Here is a 22,641-nt window from a genome sequence, read left to right on the forward strand (position 1 = left end):
ACCAAAATTAAATCAATATCATATAAGCAGTTCAAATAGACTGATAACCTCTAAGGAAATAGAAGAAAACATTAAAATCCTCCCAGCCTTCTTTAGGATCTGCTGCTGTGAGATCATCTATTGTTGGTGTTTTTGTGGATATAACTAACTTTGTTGGGTTGGAGTTTTACTTCTAGTACTTTGTGTGGGACTGGGTTTGTTGTTAGGTATTGGTTAAATCTGGTTCTGTCATGGAATACCTTTTTTGGTCCGTCTATGTGATTGAAACTTTTGCTGGGCATAGTAGCATCCCTAGACTCTTAATGTCTGCATCATGCTTGACCAGGACCTTCTGGCTTTCATTGTTTCAAGATACCACAAGAAAACTCACAGAATCAACTAACCTGGGCTCATAGGGGCTCACAGAGACTAAACTAATAACCAGGCAGCCTACATGGGCATGACCTAGGCACTCTGCGTATATGTTAGAGTTGTGCAGCTTGGTTCTTTTGTGGGACTTCTAAGAGTGAAAATAGGGACTGTCTCTGATTCTATTACAGGCTTTTGGGACTCTGCTTCCTTTCTCCCCTAGCCTTAATACACAGGGAAGTGCTTAGTTTTACTGCAACTTGATATACTTATGGGAGACCTGCCCTTTCCTGAACTAAACAGAAGGAGAGTGAAGTGGATTTGGTGGTGGGAACAGAGGGGAGAGAGGAGGTAGGAAGGGGAGAGGTAGGGGAAACTGTCACCATGTTGTAAAATAAATATACAGTTTTTTTAAAAAAAAAAAAAAAAGAAAGAAAGAAATGAAAAGAAATGAAAAGAAACTCCAGATCAAAGGCATAGACTGTATTTTCAATGGAGTCATAGATGAAACTTCCCAAATCTAAGGAAAGAGATGCCGATTCAGAAATAAGACAGAGAGACTATCAGACAGAACCACAAAAGAAAGTTTCATGTCATATTAAAACTTTAAGAACAAAAAAAGGTTATTGAAAGCTTCAAGAGAAATGATACAAGCCATATATAAAGGCATGTCGATCAGAATAATAGCTGATTTCTTAATGGAAAATTTGAAAGACGGAAGAGATCATGGTAACAAAGTCATGTTTGGAAAGAACAAAGATATCAACCAAGATTACTACTACTTCCAAAACTATTCAACATAATTGAAGGAGAAAGAAAATCATCCGTGATATAAACAAACTAAAGAAGTTTCTGACCACAAGATCAGCTCTACAGAGAAGAGTAGAAGAATATCTCAGACTGAAGACAGTAAGCACATTCAAGAGGTTACCAGGACAACATTTTTGCAAAGTATGACTTAGTATAACTAAGGTAACAAATACTACAAAATCAAAAAAATGATGGCAATTAAAGTACATATTTCAATATTAACTCTGACTATTAATGTCCTCAATTACACAATGAAAAGACAGAAGATAGCAATCAGATTTTTTAAAAAAGGATCCATCGCTTTGCTATCTACAAGAAAAATACCTCTTCTTCAAAGATAAAGACTACCTTAGAATAAAAAGATGGAAATTCTAAGCAAATGGGACCAAGGAACCAACAGACATCACTATTCTAATATCTTTCAAAATAGACTTCAGCCCAAATCAACTAAGAAGAGGTAAAGAAGGTCACCTAGTTCTGACCAAAGGAACAATCCACTGAGAAGACATTATAATTCTAAGCCTATGCCATCCAACTTAAGTGAGCTCAATTTAATAAAAAAAGAAAGAGCCCACACTAGTAGGTATTAAGCCACAAATTAACCCTAACACAGCAATAGTAAATTTAGTACCCAACTTTCACCAATGGACTAACAGGTATTTACAGAATATTCTACCCTATCACTAAAAAATATACATTTTTCTTCAGCACCCCATAAAAGTTCCTCTAAGATGAAAACATAATAGAACACAAATAAAATCTTAATAAATTTAGAAAAATTTAAATAAATCTATATGTTTTTACTTATTATAATGGAATAAAGTTTGTAATCAATACCAAAAGAAACACCAGAAAATGCACAAACTTATGGAGGTTAAATAAAATACAACTGAATGATATATAGATCATTCAAAAATATATATATAGATCAAGAAGGAAACCTTAAAAATCTTGAAATTTAATGAAAATGAAAACACTATATAATAAAATCCCTTGACTACAAAGAACCAGTCTTAGCCAGGAAATGTACAGCTTTAAGTATATACAAAAAACATTAAAAAATATAAAATCACAAATAAATAAGTTGAAGATGTACCTCAAAAATTTGGTAAAGCAATAAACACTAAAACTCAAAAATAGTAGATGGGGAGACGTAAACAAGACCAGAGCAAAATTAATGAAATTGAAAGAAATAAAAAACAATACAAAAAAAGCCAATGAAATAAGGAGTTGATTCTTTGAAAATATAAGCAAGATTGACAAATTTCTAGCTGTATTAGCTAAGAAATGGAAAGAAAAGACCCAAATAAATAGAATTAGATATGAGTAGTGATCCATTCCAAATATACCAAAAAAATTCAGAAAGTCATAAGAACATTTTAAAGGGTGCTCAATATCTTCTAGCATCAGTGAAGTGAAAATTAAAACCACTTTGAGTGTTATCTTACCATAGTTGGAGTGGCTGACTATATGATCAAGGAAAGAAATGACAGCATATACTGGTGAGGATATGGGAATAAGGGAACCTTCATCCACTGCGGGTAGGAGTGCAAACATATTCACACTATAGAAATTAGTGTGGAGATCTTTAGAAAGGTGAAAATAGATCTACTGCATGACTCAGCTCTACCACACTTGGGCATGGATAAACATACTGCAGAGATACTTGGTTTTCTCTGTTCACTGTTGCTGTACTGACAGTATCTATAAAATGGAATCATTCTAGATGTCCATAAATTAAAGGATGAGTAACGAAAAATGTGATATACATACACAACAGTATTTTGTTCAAATCTAATTAAAAATGAAATTTGCAAGTAAATGGATAGAACTGGGAAAGGTAAGTAGAGTGAGGTGATTAGGTCACCGAAATACAAATGTTACATATACTCCTTCATATGGGATACTAGCTTTGGATGGCTAAGTTTGTATGCTCAAATTGCAGTATAGAGAGAAGTCAGGAAAATAGAAAGAGGCCTTGGGGGTATCTTAAAAGAGTATAGGTAATATACAAGTAGAGAGGTACTATGCCGGAGTGGGAGTGGAAGGGTCATGAAAGGACTTGGGAGAGAAGAGAGTAGGAAATGGTTAATCCAAAAGAAAAAGCTATGAGAAAAAACACGGAAACCTACTATCTCATAATCAAATTTAAAGCACAGTTTATACTTTTAAAACATGTTTTGAAGATGCCTGATTACCTTAGGACACTATTTCCTGTAGCCACAAATTATTAAGCGGAAACCAAAGATCAGCAGTAAGATACCTCCTTAGGAGTTGTAAGTTCTGGTAGCCTCAGGGCTCCCCAAAGTGATACAGGCTCTTGCCATTCCTCTTGGTGACCCCCTAGAACTTGATAATGAGCCCTACTACTGAAGACACAACACACTCTAACAGGAAGCAGGGAAGAAGGACTCCATGACTATGTAGATGTAACATGAGGCTCACCCAAGGCTAATACACCACCTCGCTTCCAGACTCCTTCAGCCTCTGCTGTGAGTTTTCATGCTTGATTTTTGGTAATGCAAGCAAATTCTCATAATTTAGAAGAGCTATTGAGATGTTCCATCGTATATCAATACTCTGGATGCTCTAAACTGTTTTGTAAGTATCATATACAAGAATACTTGGATATTTTCAAAATTCTCCCCAATGATAGTGGGAGCTAAACCAAGGCAATCAACAATACCCAACTTGGATTACCAAATGTCAACCATTGTACAATAGTCTATCTGAGTGGCCCCCAAAACTCAGCAAGATAATTGAATTCAGGATGAGTATGAGTTTTCCAGAAAAGACCAAAGACTTCAAGTGGTTCTTCATATTAGTAATCGTAGATGACCCTAAAACATGGGAGGCCATAACTGCTTCCTATATTAGACACTGTGTCAGTGCCTGTCACAGGACAGGATTTTATGTCCCTTATATCTGGGAATTAAAGTCAGCGGTAAAGCACTTGCCTAGCATGTGTGGGGTTCACATTTGATCCTCAGCAACACACACACATGCACACATGCACTTACATACACACACACACACACACACACACACACACACACACAATTCTGTTTCAGATTTAGGTGTGGCAAACAAGTACTTCTTACATATCACCAACAAATACATAGTGAATGTAATTGCCCATTTTGTACACTTTTCCCACATGGCGAAGGCATATAGAACCTGAAAACTAAGCAGACAAAGCACTGCCAGATTTATGCCATTCTTGATCTAAAATAATAAATGGGGGAACTGTTCCCATAAGTTTGCTGACCTAGATCAGCCTCCTCAACCAATATTCATTCCTATGGGTACATGGCTGTCCTCAATAGCTTCATCAAATGGCACAAACCCAGTTTGTCATCCTTCTCTTACAATGACTTCCCATAACATTTAAAATAGCATTCATTTTATTTTTTTTATTTTTTTGAAAGGCCAAACTGTTTATTTCTGCTCTTGTTCAAGTTCATTTCTTACGCACTTACCCTAACCTAGTCTACTTATACTGTTTAAATAAAACTTTGAGAAGTTTCCTATCTATTTTGCTCCTAGGAATACCTCATCGACATGACAATACTACAAACCTACCTCGGAATATTCTGGCGGGTGCTTTGATCCTGCTGTGTGTGATAGGTGTCATGTCTACACATCTTCTTACAGTGTTCAAGGTTCTATTCCTCCTGACTCATTCCCCTCACTCATACAGTCGATATACTGCAAGATTGAACATTCGGTTTATGTTGTTGTGGACCGATTTAAAGGATGAGAGTCTGTCTGTGATTTTCTGCAGTCCCATCTTTGTGGTTTCAAAAGGTAAGAGTGGACTTCAAAGCTGGTCATTGTGGCATGCTTTAATCCTTACTCTCGGGAGGTAGATGGAGGAGAATTACACGGTAAAACCCAACTGCCTAGACTAGCTGAACATAGCGGACAATGAGGAATACTGAGAATTCAAGAACAATTGCAGTGGGTTTTTGATCCTACTGCACGTACTGGTTTTGTGGGAGCCTAGGCAGTTTAGAACTGGACTTTTATAATTAAAAGTTTTTTTTCTTTTGGATTTAGTGAAGTATTGCCCGCGGAAACCAGTTTGGGATGATGAGAGATGTCAGACTTTTGTAAGATGTTCAGCCTGATTTAAAAACAAACCCTGAACCCTTTTAAAGAATAATAAAACAAATTATACGTGCAAAAAAAAAAAAAACCCAGTCTGGGAGACCCAGGCTCAAAGAAAAAGGCACTTTAAGTCCATGAAGAAATTTTCAAGTAATTTGAGCATTTGGATCTCGGTACATCCGTTCCTTTGTCACTTTGTCTAGTGCCATTTAGAATAGTCATCTAACCTCATTATATTCATTAGTTTAAAAAAAAGCGCTAAAGTTTATGTGCATACTATCCCAGATTCTTGTAAGTAGTTGATTAAAAGTACCCAATGACAACATTTTCTGCCTCTCTGATGCCAGGCCATGTCTGTCAATGTTCTCTCTCAGACACCTTTCGCTGTCTTAGGTCTCCAGTTTGCCGACTTCATGCTGGAAGTTGTCAGCTTCCACCATTATATAAAGCATCTTTGCAAAGATGGGTATGTGAAATGTTTGTTAGTTCTGATTCTCTGGAGGACACGGACTAAATCAGATTTTGGTGCCAAGACTGGTTCAAAATGAACCAATTTTAAAGATAATTTGTACAAATTTATTTGAGAATTTCTGCAATTGGCTCTCTAATGAGATTCAAAATGCTAACGAACTATTTTCATTAGTTAATAGCATTCATTTTAAATGAATTCCTATATTCCTACACTCAATCTATTATAGGCAAGTTCTGCCTTTTGCAACATGATCTAGCCCTGCCAGCCTCCCCTTTACCAGCCTTTCCACTCTCCTACCAACCCTGCCATTTCTTATTGTAATAAGCAAATACACCCAGTCTTCAGGACCTTTTCATCATTCACTCCACTGAGTTGTAGTTTCTGGAAAGCTCTGGATACTCACTCACTCACTCATATAGATATTTGCAGAAATAGAGCCTTCCCAAGAGATAAATTGCCTAACTATTTTTCTAAAACCTAGTTAATCACCAACAGATCAATCAAATCTTATTCTCTCACCCTCCATCGGTCTTTATTTTGCTTTTAAACTTACCACTAATACAAAATTGTATATTTCTTTGTATGTTGATTTGTAGATCTTAAAGCAGAATGTAAGATAAAGAAGACAAAGAATGGTGAGTTCACTTTAGCCTTTGTGATTAAATAGTACTGTCTGTTGACTAGTAGTTATATAATAAATATTAGTGAACTTAATATATGAGGCGTGCTTCATTAGCCCATTATCTGTTTTCATATTTCTGCTCAGTTATCCAAATCAAATCATAAAAATTGAAGATGTTTATTCACTCTCCCTCATTCTTACCTTCAATTTATTTTAGTCAAGACCTGTCTTTTCTTACATGAATTCACTCCCCACTTCCCATAGACACTATCTTAAGTAACTCTTCTCATTTCAGTCTAGTACAGTTGCAATCTCTCCTCTCTAATATCAGTGCCTCCATAACACCGTACCAGGCTAAATTTTTCTACACACATATCATAGCATCAGAATAGGGTAAATCATCCTACACACTGACATCAAAAATATTAATGCCCTATTATCCCACTTACCCTCTATAGCACCAAACACATTCATGCGTATGCTCACCTCCTTATGTGCAGAAACTACTATGATAACTTTGTCACGTTCCTCTAAGTAGATCTAATCTAGTCAGATTGTAGTCTACTTCTGCTCTTCATCTGTCCTCTCCTGGCCCTTATATATGGTTCTTGCTTTAGAAAACACCCTTGATTTTTGACTCTATCTGGTTTCCCTATCTGTTTTTCATATTCAAAGCCATGTACCTTAGTACTTTTTATTTTGATAAAACTCCCATTGGTTACAACAGCGTCTTTCTCTTCTGACCTCTTATCTATAACTCGAAAACTAAATACTAAAGGCTTTAAATTACCTCTTGCTCTTCCTCTCCTCCTCTCTCATTCTCTCCCTTCCCTCTCTCTGTCTCTCTCTTTCTGTCTCTGTCTCTGTCTCTCTCTCTCTCTCTCTCTCTCTCTCTCTCTCTCTCTCTCACACACACACACACACACACACACACTTAACCTTGCCAAGGCATTTTTATTCACTGCAAATTATCTTCTTGCTTTTAACACAAAATTTAAATAAATTGCCATTTATTCTACCTCATTGGTTATATAAGTGCCCAAATTTCCCACTGTAGGATGAATAAAATGTGGTCTAAAACTACTAAGAGACTTACTAGAACAGTACTCTCCATTCCTTGGAATCTGTTTGTCTTTTTCTAGAATAAGTGAGGGCTCTAGTCTAAAACTTACCCCGAAGTTCTTGTTTTCCAGACAGAATCTGATAAAAGATATGGTAGTTCCTTTCTCCAGGCTGCTGATAAACTACCCGGGATTTTTCTAGAAAATCTAGGAGGATTAAAAATTAATAAAGATTCATGATTCAACATTCTTACAAAACTGAAAAGAAAAGCAACCAGAGAGTGCAATGGCTACTTACAGATCTGAATATCTGCAGATGACAGTGTGCCACTTGTATCAAAATGCATCCTGATGAGTTTTCCCTAGGTAGAAACAGAACACAATGTCCCATCTAAACTTGTTGACCAGCTGCAATGGCTTCATTGTGTACAGTATCCTCAAAGTGACTATATACTTCAAAGATTGAAAAATAAAATGCAAGATGAGGTTGAAATGATAAGGATAAGATAATGGCTAGAGCAGAGGTTCTCAGCCTGTGGGTCACAACCCTTTGGGGGTTGAACAACCCTTTCACAGAAGTCAATATCAGATATCCCGTTTATCAGATATTTACATTATAATTCATAACAGTAGAAAAATTACCATTAAGAAGTAGTAGTAAAAATAATTTTATGGTTGGGGTCATCATAACATAAATAACTGTATTAAAGGATCACAACATTAGGAAGGTTGAAATCCACTATTCTAGAGAGAGCTGCACTGATAAGCAAGACTCCAGCAGTGCTGACAGTGTCCAGTCCTACATCTGTCAGTTTATGCCCGCGTGTTTTCATGTACACTGCAGAAACTATGTGACCCCAGCACTCTTCTTTGAAAAGGAGGAATGTAGAATCTCCTCAGCATGTTCAGTTATGCATTCAGTAGTCAGTGACTATCTGCCATGGTGTAAGGAACCCATGAGGAACTAGACACCTTATAATAAAACTAAACACGGTCCGGAAGGTACATGGCTACTCAAGAACTCTAACAAAGGAGCATTTGAAGTATTTTGGAATCAAAAGAAAAGCCACTTTTGTTGTAGTTTAGGGAGTAAGAGAAAAGGGAACATAAACCAAGATGGAGAGATGGACAAAAGGCTAGGGGTTCATTTCATGTGTGCTCAGTAGACTGAGGGGTTTTTCTCTGGCTTATGTCTCAAAATACACCTTAATTTTTCCATTTTCTTCTTTCTTAATTAAAACCTAAAAGAAGAATACAGCAAGGCATAAAGGATGCCCCATCCTTACAGTATCTAGGTCAGAATGCCAGCTACAGTGGCACTCACAGTTTATGGTATGAGAACATAGGAGTGAAAAAAATGGCCTGTCTGAGGTCCTCCCATGCCAACGGCAAAACATCATTCCAGCTTGAGAGGAAGAGTGGCTACAACCGGGGACTGAGCTAGTACATTAAAACACACAGCACAATGGCAGCTACACAGGCAACCATGTGCATGCCTATATGCACACATATATGTGAAAAATCAATATGAATGCATGCATACCTGGTATTAATTTTTAAAAACTATCTTTATTTCTTTTTATTGGATTTTGTCCTTTTCCTTTCATTTATCAAATTTTTTCTTTTGTCTGTTTCTTCCTATCTGTCCTTCCAAACTTAACCTTATTTTCCTTCTTTTTCATCTGTTTCTTGTTCATTCCTTAATTTCCTTCACTTCCCTCCCTTTCTTTTTCCTTCATTTTATTTCATATTCTCTGTGTGTGTGTCACTCTTTGTCTCTCCCTGTCTATGTGTGTGTGTGCTTTCTCTGTCTCTCTCTCCTGGACTCACACACATGCCAGGTAAGTGCCCACTGCTTAGCTACATTCCCAAACCTTACTCTTCCTTTAAAGTTTTTCTCTTCTCTTCTGTATTCTATATTCCTATCTTTCATATTTCAGAAAACATGCACCTGTATTTTAAAAACATTCAAATAGCAATTGTTTAATGTACAAGTGTATGCAAATCAATATAAACAGGAATGTTGTATCGCCAGGCTTTGGTCAGAAACTAGGTGATTAGCCTGAGTCTATTATTGAGTTATGCTCAGATATTCAAACACGAAGATTTCTTCAGTTTTTATTCATTTATATAGTTTCTTCTTGCCACTCATTCTTGACACAAAATGGTTTTGTAAAACTTGATTTTTAAAACCAAGTGTTTTCCTCCATCATGCAATATCTAGTTATCAAAGAAGCACATTGAAATATCTTATTCAATGTTAAAAATTCCCTGGTTAATATGCAGGAAAAGGGGGATCATAAGAAAGAGCAGAAAGAATAATTAAGAGAATTAGGAAATAGTGACCAAATTGACTTCCATATACAGGAAATTAAGGAGAAATAATTTCAAATCTCTACAATGTAAGAACATATTAAGTATTATTATATCTTGCTACATGCACTTCCCTACAGTAAGGGGAAGGAAATGTGTGTTAAAATAACTAGAATGGACTCTTCCAAATAAAAGATACATAGACATGAGTAGTTTTAATTGGCCTTATCTTGGGAAAAAAAAGCTTTTTTGAGGAATATCACAATATGATAAAGTTGATTGTACTCAGACACAAACTTTATGATAGCCTAAAAGTTATAGATTCTGAGATGTTATCATGCTACTTACAAAACGAGAAGAATTGTCATTTCTCAGAGTTTTGGCATTTCCAAATGCTTCCAAGACAGGATTCATTTGGACAATTAGATCTTCTGAAATCCCCTAAAAAGCATGGAAGACAAGCATAGCTGACTAAGGTTTACCAGGATTCTACACTGAAGCAAACGCTCCAGATACAAATCTAGCCTCATTTCTGACATGACAAGTAGTAGCCTATAGTTTCCAAACATGATAAAACACTATTTGGAAACAGATTCAGAAGAATTGAAGCACGGAAGATAGTGGTTTCATATACTTTCTCCTAAGAAAACATTTAGGTGGTTTCTAATGTTTTTGTTGGAGTCCAAGTGAATAAAGAAAACATTTACTAGCAAACCAAAAAGAATGAGAAATTTGTCTTAGGATAATACATCAGTTTCTTGGCATTATTAATTCATAGTTCCCTTACATTATTCCTAGGTAAATCTAGAAGGTCTCACCAAGCAATGACTAGTAATGGTATTGATTGTGAATTTGAATTTTGCATATTCAAGAATATGGATTGTCTACACAGGGTGACCCTGAAAGACCAGCTACTTCCACATCAGTTCAGAGCTGCATTGGTTTTATAAATTTCTCTTCAAAGACCTGTTTCATAGGACTTTATATATATATACATGTAGTATATGATGGTCAAGAATATACAATGTATTCATACTATTTCATTCTGAATAACATGTATCTATTGCCTTACAAAGAATTATAAAAGCCTATATAAGCAAGGGTTTCTATAACCTGCTGTACATGTTACGTTTTGTTATTTTATGTTACATTAATCATGTAACATCATAAGACTCAACATCAAAATAAAACCAACTAATCCACACCAATGACAAGACTAAATGCACACTGAAACAAAGTTTTATGTAGGAAAAAACAGAGTTTGCGGATGCTTACAGATATCAAGCAAATTCAGGAATGAGGTGATGGGAAAGGAAATGTTTTATGGTTTAAAATTTGAGAAAAGTCTATATTTTGGTATCTTTCTTACTTGTTACAGCAAAAAACAGGTGGTGATACCCAACACTGAAATGGAAATCCAAAGTGACAAGGTCAGACATGGTCTGATGAGAAGTGTAACAGCTTCTCATGGTTACAAATGGTTCCGGGTTATTGAGGTGGGAAGACCCACTGTGCACATGAGTAGCTCCATGTCAGACTGCATGAATAGGTGGCAGAGACCAGAATTCATCCTTCTTCCCCATAACTGGTCGGGGATGAATCTCCATGTCTCAGTAGATGAGGTCACCTCACTGTTCATGGTGTTATGGACACTCACCAACTTTTTCTGGGTCTCACTTATGGCTGCCATGGTGGCAAAATACTGAATAGTCAGTTTGGTGTTGGTAGTCTTCCCAGCACCAGATTCTCCTCTGTGATTTGAAATTGAGAAAAAATGGTTAACTTGTTCTGATGATCATTGTAATGAAAGTTAGCCAGCTCTGATCATATCCAACCCTTATCTTAGAAAATGACCTGCCAATCTTTTCACTGAGAAGCTACACTTTAGTTTTCTCCTTCCCCTTTGATAATCAAGTACATTTGTTCAAGCCTGCCTTTAGGTACATAAAATCCAGAAGACAGCCCGTGCTATTTACAAAGAACATAGATTTGAAATTGAACTAACCACTTAGCTCTACAATTCTAAAGCCTATGATCTCCTTAAGGTTACAGAAACCAAAAGAAGTTCAATTACACAATGTGATATCATCTTAGCAAAACATCACAGACTTGAGCATGTCAGAACCCCTTGGGTCTCAGCCACCTGCTCACCCTACCATGCCCACACGCTGCTCTTTCCATCAAAATGAACCTTTAATAAGGTTTCCTGAGGTCCTCTTCACTCTCTTTTGTTATCCTCCAAAGACACACTATGTTTTACCATATGTATTGTACCATGGCTACTCAAAGCAGCAAATTAAGTGTTTCATGGGCATATTCTATGGGCATTAATAGAGCCTCTCTGATGTGGGATGTCATTCTGTATATGTGTTGATTTTATTGGTTAATGAATAAAGCTGCTTTGGCCTATAGCAAGGTGGAATATAGACAGACTAAAAGAGATAAGAAAGAGAGTAGGTGGAGTCAAAGAAATGCCATGAGGCCACCAAAGGAAACAGACACCCTGGAACCTTATCTGTAAACCACAAGCCTCATGGTAAAATACAAATTAATAGAAATGGGTTAATTTAAGATGTAATTTAGTTGATAAGAATTCTGAGCTAATAGGCTAATCAGTGTTTTAATTAATACAGCTTCTGTTTGATTATTTAGGGTCTGGGTGGTTAGGAAATGGACAAATAGCCTCTGCCTTCACCTCTCTGCTTAATTAGACAGCATAGAGAAGTTGATCATTTGCAAGACCGGAAGCCCCTTCTCTGAGAGGAAACTAAATGTGTTTTACAGTATAGTTTTCAAGGAGTCTCTTTAAATGATAGAGGCAGATATTCTTAAGCTCTATTTACAGAACTCACTGAAGTGCTATGACTACTTGCAGAGTATCTTTTCCTACCTGGAATGCATTTTGTATCTAAAGATTAAACAAGTCAAAGTAGAGAAATTTTATTCTCATTTTACAACAGACATAGAAAAGAAAAATGAGACAAACACTTACGTGAAGAGTATGGACTGATTCTCTCCACCTTCAAAAAAAAGGAAAGAAAATGCTAGGAACTTCTTATCCTTGAAGTTTATGTATTGGGATGAATTTATTCACAATTTTCTTATCTATAGTTTCAGCTTAGAAACAGGGAGAAGGATTTGTTTCATCTACACTTGCAAACCCCTCACTTCAAAGATACAGTATAAAACAGAGATCCTTATTTTTACAGACACAGCACATATAAATTCTAGGTCTCTTTCCTTGCTTTAAATAAAAGAATAACCAATAGCTGACTTTTTAGCCTTTTAAGAATCATAGCATAATAATGGTTATAGACTAGCTTCTTTGTGTCAGACAGTATAGCAGATGCTTGGTGTAATAAGACCACACATATGCAGGAGACATTTTCTGGGCCAGCCTCAACACTACAAATGGATTCTTTCACTCTGAAGCACAAATTTACTGTCCCCATTACCATTGGAGGTCCATATTATGCTGCCTGCACTTTATCTTGATGGAAGCAGAGGCTTCAAGTGATGAGATAGCTATGAAGCCATGTCTTCACACAATGCCTAAGTGTCCTTTGGTGACATGGAGAAAACGTGGATTGGAGATGTTCATTTTGTAGGTTAGATACTTACTGCGAAGCATATCCTGAAGGGCCCTATCAGCAACAGCAAAGATGTGAGGGGGAGCCTCAGATCGCCTCTTCCTTTGATAGGCAGCCATGACCTCTTTCTGATACACTGGGAGCCACTTGTAAGGGTTTATAGCCACACAGAAGACACCTGAATATGTCTGAGGATAGATCAGAGTGGATTTCAGAAAACAGACTGGATGAACTCACAGGTGTGTTGGAGCTTCCCCTGTGATGTAAGCTTAAGTATTTACTAATAAGGGAGGATGGAAGAGGAGAGATATGAATCCCTGCAAAGGGACTTCTAAGAGAAGCAGACAGATCTGGGTTAGACCTGGGATTACCTCTAGATCTCCTGGAGATACATTAAGAGCCAAAATATTTGACACATGTAAATTTTAAAGAAAGATTTATTTTTATCTTTATGTACATGAGCACTTGGCTGCATGCATGAATGCATGTGCATGCATATATGCCTGGTGTCAGCAGAGGTCAGAAAAGGACAATGGATCCCCAGAAGCTGGAGTTATGTAGATGGTTGCAAACCTCCATATTGTTTGTTACTGGGAACCAAAACTGGTTCCTCTGGAACATCTGCAATATTCTAAAGCACTGAGCTATTTCTCGAGCACCCACATGTAACTCTTGACGAGACTAAGGTAAATCATCACAAGGAATACCAATAGCACTAAGAAGTCAGAACAGAGGAGAAAGCTTTTCCTCTAGAGTCTCTACAAGATGTAAAACCCCACTGGTTTTACTTAATTTGAGACTAATGTCCTTTAGTACTGCATGCGAATGGGTATTCTTTTAAACTACCCACCCAGTGACAATTTTGTTGCGAGACAAATTTTTAGAGGAACTAAAACAGTTCCTCTAGGATAGTTGTGTGTCACAGTCATGATGATAATGGATCCCTACCGCCACTATCTTAGCCTAGTCTCAGCCTAATGCTGCTTCTAATGAATAGGTTTAGAAGAAAGAGATAGGGAAACTAACCAGCAGACGTATAATGACTATGGATAAATCAATTTGTTTCTAAAATGCTAGTTCAGTGACAGGCACTGAATTACCTGCTCTACTTCTTTTTTATTTTAATCCTCTAATTTATATAGAGAGTCAGACATTACTGTCCCATTTTATAGAAAGGTAACACCAGGGAGTTCAACCAGACAGGGGAAATGTAGGGCAAGGCGAAAGCCATCTTCACCTGGGACTGCACAAACTGATTCCTCAGCAACTGGACTGGTTGTCATAAAAGCAGATAACCCCATTTTCTCCTAGGAGCTTGTTATGCTGCCCTCCAAACAGGGGGGTTGCTCTGCTGTCCTCCACTGTGTCTTACAGTGTCAGGAATCCTTAATGCTATTCTTAAACCTCTATGCATAAAGCAGTAGGTATCTATACACATAGGAATACAAATTAAAGTCTGTACTTAGCAATTTCTGTCAGCATCTGGACTTGGCAGTGTTCCTTGCCCATAAATGAGGTGCTTTTATCTTTTGTCTGTTTGTTTATTTGTTAAGAAAGGGGCTACATAGCCCTGTTTGTCTGGGAACTCCCTGTGTAGACCAGGTTGGCCTTAAACTCAGAGATCCACCTGCTTTTATCTCCCAAGGGCTAGGATTAAAGACGTGCACCACCACACCCAGGTTTTTTTTTTAATCTTTTTCATTAGATGACTCATTACTTAAGTGTTCATTGAGCATTTGATGGGAAAATCAAGGATTTCTTCAAAGAGCATGCAGTCTAGTGCTAAAATGATACATAAACTGACAATCGTGGCAATAATTGCTACCATAAATCACAGACATAAGAGCCTCAGCTTTTCTTTCCTGAAAACGCTGATACAGAATGCTCTGGAAATGCCCAACAATTGATCATCTCTTTACACAGACAGGAATTTGTGCATGTGAATATGTGTTTATCCGTTTCTAATGCCAGCCTACTTGTGCATATGCATTTAAGTGTTGTATATATGAATACAATCATGTCCTGGTTTTATCTTTACACAAAACTATGTTGGAAGTACAACATATCAAGTCCATTTTCCTCCAGAAATACTTTTAATGAAGATAACCTTAACTAATAAGTAATTAAGCTGTCATTTGGATTTTTCCATAACAGGTTCTAGGCTTCATACTTTCAATGTATATTCTGTGGGAAATAATATTCTGTGGGAAATGACATGCATACTGGCAAGATAAAATTACAAAATTACAGAAATGTTGAGATAGTTACTTCCCAATGGATATTTATATGAGGATATTTGAACTAATGTAAAATATCACCAGAAGAGGTTGTGCATAGCCAAAATGAGTTCCAGAATGAGATTTTCCTAGTATATACACACATAGATCATCCACTGGTCATAACGTCTCCTCAGGGTGTGAAGCACAGAGGCTTCATTGAGGTGAAGCAGCATCGACAGATCTTCAACCATTTCCAACTCTACAGGGTTCATCTGTTGGAGTTTGTCTTCCTTAATTCTCAGACACTGCATAGAACAGGAAATGTAAAGAATACATACTTAGCTGAGTTTGGAGGCATGTCTTTAATCCCAAAACTAGGAAAGCAAGGGTAAGAGGATTCTCTGTGAGTTCAAGATCAGCCTCATCTAGGGAGTTCTAGGACAGTCAGTACCACATAGAGAGACCTTCTCTCTCTCTCTCTCTCTCTCTCTCTCTCTCTCTCTCTCTCTCTCTTCTCTCTCTCTCACACACACAAATATCCATTTTTCTATTCCCCTATGCATATCATTTTCATATGCATTTTAGAAGATTTTTCAAAGTAAACAAACATCCATCCACCTTAGATGACCCAAGGCTGTTACACTTTTATTTTTTTAATATTTACTTATTTATTATGTATACAATGTTATGTCTGTCTGTATGTCTGCAGGCCAGTAGAGGGCACCAGACCCCATTACAGATGGTTGTGAGCCACCATGTGGTTGCTGGGAATTGAACTCAGGACCTTTGGAAGAGCAGGCAATGCTCTTAACCTCTGAGCCATCTCTCCAGCCCCACTGTTACACTTTTAATTCTTAGCGTTCCCCAAAAGCTCACGTGCCAAAGACCTGATACTTCTGAGAGGTTGTAGAACCTTTAAAAATTGGGATCTACAGAGAGGTCCTTGGGTGACTAAGGGCATGGAATTGTGGGGTTGTGAGTATTGAAGCTATTGTGGGACTCTAGCACCCACTTCACACTTTTTTCCTACAGACCATTAAGTGATAAGTTTTGTTTGCGTGTTTTCCCACCATAATGTGCTACCTTGTGGCTGTTCCCCTAAGAAATGATGACCAATATAGAATTACATCTTGAACTATATGACAGATCAGATATTGGGAGTAGGTAGAGTATGCTAGAGTTTGGAATACAATTTGGGAATTCCCCCATGTAGTATGTCTATTGGAAGATTAATTTCTAGCATGGAAAAATGGATAAATGGTGCGGGACATTGAAGAGGTCCAACTTAAAGAGGGTTTGTTTAGGATACTGGGATTGCAGCACTTGAAAGAAAGTAGATGGTTCTCGTCTGGCTCTCAGTTCACATAAAAATGCTGTTGGTCAAGCGCCAGCCTCTTTGCTCCCTGTCTTTCTATGTGATGTCTCTCTTATACATATAGTCCCATCATTTCATTCTAGCTGAGTTGACACTGGTACCATGCTCTTGAGGCTTCAGAACTGTGAATAAATTAAACTCCTATTATAGTTTACAAGAAAGCTATTTTGAAGAATTGGTCTCTGATTAGCAGCATTGTTGAGAGGTGATTGAATCATGAGGGTATCAACTTCATCAACACATTGATCTGTTGATGACTTTCTAGCTGGTTGGGCCATAGTAGATCCTGCTTAAAAACATGTGAATATGACTTTAAAGCATGAACCTACTTTCTGTGCTATTTATCTCTTTCTCTCTTTGCTTCCTGGGTACTGCAAGCTTTCTTCTGCCATCTAAGCCTTTAATTTTCTTTCTCTAGATTTTAGCATAAGTGGACATTATCCATCTCTTGTTTGTTATGATATGAAATGATTTCATTCGACTCGCACATCTTTTTCTAGTAGGAAAAAAAAACACCTTTGAAAGCACTGGAGATCAAGTTTGGGTCTTTGTGCATGGTAGATAAGAACTCTTTCTCCACTCTGACTTTTTCTTGGTCCTATATACAGCTAATTTCCAAGACAGAAGTATCATTAGCTAGAGATCATAGATTGAGATTGTGTATCAAGGAAAATAAGTAGCAGATGTTGTTGGAAGAAAGGGGGAGAAGGAAAGAGGAGATGGAGAGGGAGAAAAAGGGAAGAACTTGAAACACTGATAAAAGAAGTGGAAACAGTTGTAAAGCCCAGAGTTTGTATTTTCCACAATAACCATCTTATTTGGTAATATTCAATGTCCTTAATTAGGTCTTTGATGGTAAGGGTAGGAAGATAGGAGCACCCTAAACATGAATGAGGTTTCCTTTATCAGCGCATGCCCTACCCCATGGGCTCAGTGTTAGAGAAAGGATACACCTTGGAACCTGACTAAACAGAGAATACAGAAAACCCCAAAGGAATAAGACCTTTTTTACCTCTCCACCACTGGTCTCTACAATTACTTTTCCATCAGCATCACGTTCTTTAACCTCAGCCTCAACATAAGCATTCTTCCCATCATAAACCCAGCACCTCTTCTTCCCTAGAGAGAAAATATGGGTTATAACTACAGTACTTAAGGGAATCTCTACTGGATATTTTCATACTGATGCAGTCTTATTTCTGCTAAGTCACCAATATAAGTTAGAAAGTTATATAAAAACATGAATGCTAACTATGGCTGCTTGCCCATGCATGATTTTAAAGGAACAAGAAAATTCTCAGCAAGCAGAGGTCTGCCAGCTTGTAAGAAAAATGTCTACAATACTCACATGCACCATCCTAAACTTCACAACACTAGACCCTTGGATATACTCCTGATCATTCCACTCTTTCCCTGGTCCCTGCAAAAGACGCACTCAAAAATGATCTGGTTACATCTGTGTAAATCGGTGTGTTAATAGACTTCTTCTTCAGGGTTTCTGTAGGTCATGTTTTAAAATTTGAATGAAAGTTCAGTATAAAAATGGCATGCTAAATTGAAGAAGGGATTGAAGGAGAATATCAGTTACTTCGCTGTATATTAAAATTGACTCATGTTACCATCATATATTATTTTTTCCTTCTCTGTCTCCTCACTCAATACCTTATCCCTGAATAAAGAAAGCTTCCACAAAAGTAATTAATCCTTAAAAATACTTCCAGGTAAAGTAAGCTAGAAGTTGTGTGAATACATGAGAAGCTTCTCTAGGTTCATTAAAATTCTCTTCCACCCAAGGCAAGTAACCATTTAAGATGAATAGAAAATGTGCTTTTCAAAGAAAATGAGTGATGGAGGAAGGTCATTGGCTAATAAAGGAACTGCCCTGGCCCATTTTATTGGTTAGGACATAGGTAGGTGGAGTAAACAGATCAAAATGCTGGGAGGAAGAGGAAGTGAGGTCAGAGAGTCTCTACAGCTCTCCTCTGGAGCAGATGCCTGGGAGAGACGCCATGCCCCGCTCCCGGGCAGACACACACCATGAAGCAAACTGCCAGGTTAGACATGCTGAACTCTTCCCGGTAAGACCGGTTCTCACAGATTATTAGAGATGGGTTGATCGGGATGTGAGAATTAGCCTGTAAGTGCTAGAGATAAAGGGCCAAGCAGTGCTTAAAAGAATACAGTGTCTGTGTAATTATTTTGGGGCATAAGCTAGCCGAGCAGGCGGCTGGGGTGCTGGGGATGCAGCCCCGCCGCCCCTAATACTACATATGGCGCCCAACGTGGGGCTCGAACCCACGACCCTGAGATTAAGAGTCTCATGCTCTACCGACTGAGCTAGCCGGGCAGGCGGCTGGGGTGCTGGGGATGCAGCCCCGCCGCCCCTAATACTACAAATGAGTCTTAGCATGATACAAGAGTTCCTCAGCCAAATAGGACAAAGGTTGAGGGGAGAAGATTGACAAAAACATCATTCATCTAGGACACTAATGGGAATGATAACTAGGTTACTATTATCATTAATATCTGAGTTACAAAAGTGCTGTGGGACAATGGTCTTTTATCCTGTCACTTGTATTATTTTTAATAAAACGCTGATTGGTCAGTAGTTATGCAGGAAGTATAGGTGGGCATCCAGGCAGGAAGTAGAGGCAGGGCAAGGAGAATTTTTGGAAGAGGGAAGTTTCAGACTGTAGTTGTGACCCAGCCTCAGAGGAAGCAAGATGTGACTGCCTCACTGAAAAGGGTACCAAGTCATTTGGCTAACTCAGACAAGAATTATGGGCTAATGTGAGTTATAAGCATTAGTTAATAAGAAGCCTGAGCTAATGGGCCAATCAGTTTATAACTAATGTAGACCTCTTTGTGATTCTTTGGGACTTAACAGCTGCTGGACCGGGTGGGACAGAAAATCTTGGTCAACACAAAAGTTTTAGATATTTCATTTGTTCAGACATGTGGCCCTCACCAGAAGCTTTCCATAAAGATGGGCGGTGATTCAGGAGATGAATGTTTACAAAGAGAGACAATGAGTTGGATACCATTCTCTTCTCCCACCATTTTTGTCTCTGCATAGAACTTTGTTGCTCACTATTTTCTTGCTATGACAATCTACAATGTACTGCTTCATCCTTTTCCCTAATTACAATTTCCCCTAAAAATTGCTTTGTAAGCAGATGTAATAATCCTTTGTAACTCAGTTTTCATTGCCTTTCTACTTGTTTATGATTTTTAACACTGGTTTTGTGTTGTACTTATTATTTTGGTCCCTTTTATGCAATCACAGATGTTTTTATGTTAGTATATGAAAGTACATTTGATTTTGAAAAGTACCTATTTAGCATATTAAAGACTATGTATTTCAAAATATATTATCACTTGAAAGAAATTTGATAATTCTCCCTCACCCTCTCTGTTCCACCCACTCACTGAAGGGGATAAGACTTGCCCACAGTGCCAACAGTGCCATAGGTAATTATTAGCAGCAATTAGAATAATGACTCTAGCAATCAAATTACCCTCCTCTTAAATTAGTTTTCTTCCATTATCTCATGCTTCTTTTAACAAGTGCTTAGCTACTTTTCTTTCTCTGGTGTTTCTCTCAAGAAGGGCTCACCTTCTTCCCCATGATGAGCTCTTCTCTTTGGCATCCCTGGAAACAGTGGGAGTGAAGAATTTTCAGAAGCCTTTCCCTGAGACCCAGTCAATGACAATAACTTTTCTTTAAAAGATAAAATACATTAAATAAGTCAAGCTTTTTTTTCCTTTTGGTCAGCTGCGATGCAGATAGAAATGCATTTGAATTGGGTCATCTACAATTTAGTACTGGCCTTGCTAGTAATGAGTTAAAAATAATTATTTCATCTTTTTGGGTCTTGGCTTTCAAATGTATAAGTGAAGGATATTTTTTCTACATTATTTTCCCTGGGATAACCAACTCTAATTAAATATGTTATATAATATGAAGAAGGTCAACATTTACTAGAAAAAAACTTGAGAAGTATAAAAAAAATTAAAACCAATAACACACAAGCTTAAAAGTGACCAGAGTTGTTTCTCTGTATCATTTCTTACGAGGCTCTGTTCTATTGTATGAGATAAAATTGGAGTTATACTGTATTCAAACTTGTAGACTTATTAAACAGATACCTAATCTCTTCTAGTATAAAATTGTTTATTTGATTCTGGAGTGATTTTTTTCTTATATTTAGCTCTAAAACTACTGGTCTTCCTCCCTCACACTCAGCCATTCTAGGCTTTTTTTTTTTTTCTGGGTATCATTCTACTACACTTAGTTTCAAACTGATAGTATTATTTGGTCCTAAAAACTGTGAAGGCAGGTAGGCAGGGCAAGTGATTTCTGTTCATCTAACTTTGGCAGGTGAGAAAAAGAAGACTCAGTAAGGTGATGCTTTAGTCTAATTATAAAGCAGTAGATGGTCAAGAACAGGGAATTGGAAGCCAGAACTTCTGGCCATACACTCATTGTCAAACTGTTTCCATTTGGCCTGAGTTCTAAACACAAACTCTACTGTTACCTAGCTCAGGGAGATAGATAACTTTTGGTGATTTTTCAACATTTTTGTTGCCAGTGAATATCCATAAAGAAGAACTGTATGTTAATAAAATTAATTGAGATTATGTTGATTGCTCTATTTTAAGTAATCACTTATAATGTTGACTCTATTAAATGAATGATCCAATTATCTTTACTGTGTTAGCCCAATTTTTATTTTTCTCCCTGGTACCACTATCACCATCTTGTCTCAGTGACCTAACTGCATATAATAGGCCTCTGCATGGCCACTTCTGACTCTAGGGATTGTTCTGTTGTTGTATTTGATTTGAAGGATTATAATTAGCTACTTTGAAATACAATCATACTAATGAAATACAAGGATGGGAAACTGGGAGCTGATCCAGCACTGGTGAATTCGTGATGGAAATGCAATTTCTTTCGTAATTGGCTTGAATTATAGTTGGTCACATTGAAGTCTGATGTTGACTAATTCTTAGTTCAGCTTTTATTGTGCACTTGTTAAATAATTCTGGAATTAAGACATGTAGGTGACCTGATGCCAAACCACACTGTGACTCTGACTTTCAATCTCCAATTAGCTGAAATGCAGAGAATGGTCATGCAGTCCAGGTACATAAAAAAAGAATGGGGGTTAAGGTTATATTTACTTGGAAATTTTAATGTAGAACTTGGTCATTTTTTTCTTGAAGCTAAATCCTCATTAACCTTTGGACTTGCCTGAGCACAAAGAAATTGTAAATTCCAGTGTCAGCCTCCTATAAATGATCTTTCTTATAGCTTGGCAGAGAAACCCCGCTGACCTAGGACAGAGGCCTAGGTTCCAACAGCAGGAAGAGAGTTGGTCTGAAGACATCCAGAGACCAACTCTCGCCTCTAGCCTCCCAGCCTTCCAACATCATTTCCTTTCTTCTTCACGGTGTGCAGAGCCAACCTTCAGCCAAGTCACAGTCCTCTCCCCACTGAAATAAGAATTCACTGATAATTAAGAGGTGTCTAAGAAAGGGTTGACCTATGACATCTCCTAGAAAAGACTACTAGTCTGACAGCTTCATAAATGGGATAAGGGACTGGGATTCCTCCCAGCCACCTTCTTTTTTCTTGGGAATTTCTATTCCTGGCCTGGACACTTTGTCCTCTTCAGCTGTTCAAAGATTTCATAGCATTTGCTTGCACACCATCGG

The 22,641-nt window shown here is 37.5% G+C and overlaps 1 protein-coding gene and 1 non-coding gene across 2 annotated transcripts in view; both read right to left on the reverse strand.

Annotated features, from left to right (window-relative positions):
* Myh15 (myosin heavy chain 15) overlaps positions 1–22,641 on the reverse strand; it is a 136,448-nt gene that overhangs the window by 113,617 nt on the left and 190 nt on the right. The window contains exons 2-9 of the mRNA XM_041672701.1: positions 17,933–18,039; positions 15,707–15,850; positions 13,358–13,514; positions 12,729–12,756; positions 11,394–11,487; positions 10,085–10,177; positions 7,722–7,785; positions 7,535–7,630 (exon numbers count right to left, since the gene is read on the reverse strand). Of these exons, the coding sequence (XP_041528635.1) occupies positions 7,535–7,630; positions 7,722–7,785; positions 10,085–10,177; positions 11,394–11,487; positions 12,729–12,756; positions 13,358–13,514; positions 15,707–15,850; positions 17,933–18,039 (783 nt within the window). The remainder of the gene's footprint in view (positions 1–7,534; positions 7,631–7,721; positions 7,786–10,084; positions 10,178–11,393; positions 11,488–12,728; positions 12,757–13,357; positions 13,515–15,706; positions 15,851–17,932; positions 18,040–22,641) is intronic.
* On the reverse strand, positions 19,195–19,267 carry Trnak-cuu. The gene has a single exon. It is a non-coding gene; the product is annotated as a tRNA-Lys (tRNA).

The sequence above is a fragment of the Microtus oregoni genome, unplaced genomic scaffold (assembly GCF_018167655.1).
Source record: "Microtus oregoni isolate MIOR12 unplaced genomic scaffold, Mior012 000023F_ref0000262, whole genome shotgun sequence".
Lineage (NCBI taxonomy): Eukaryota > Metazoa > Chordata > Mammalia > Rodentia > Cricetidae > Microtus > Microtus oregoni.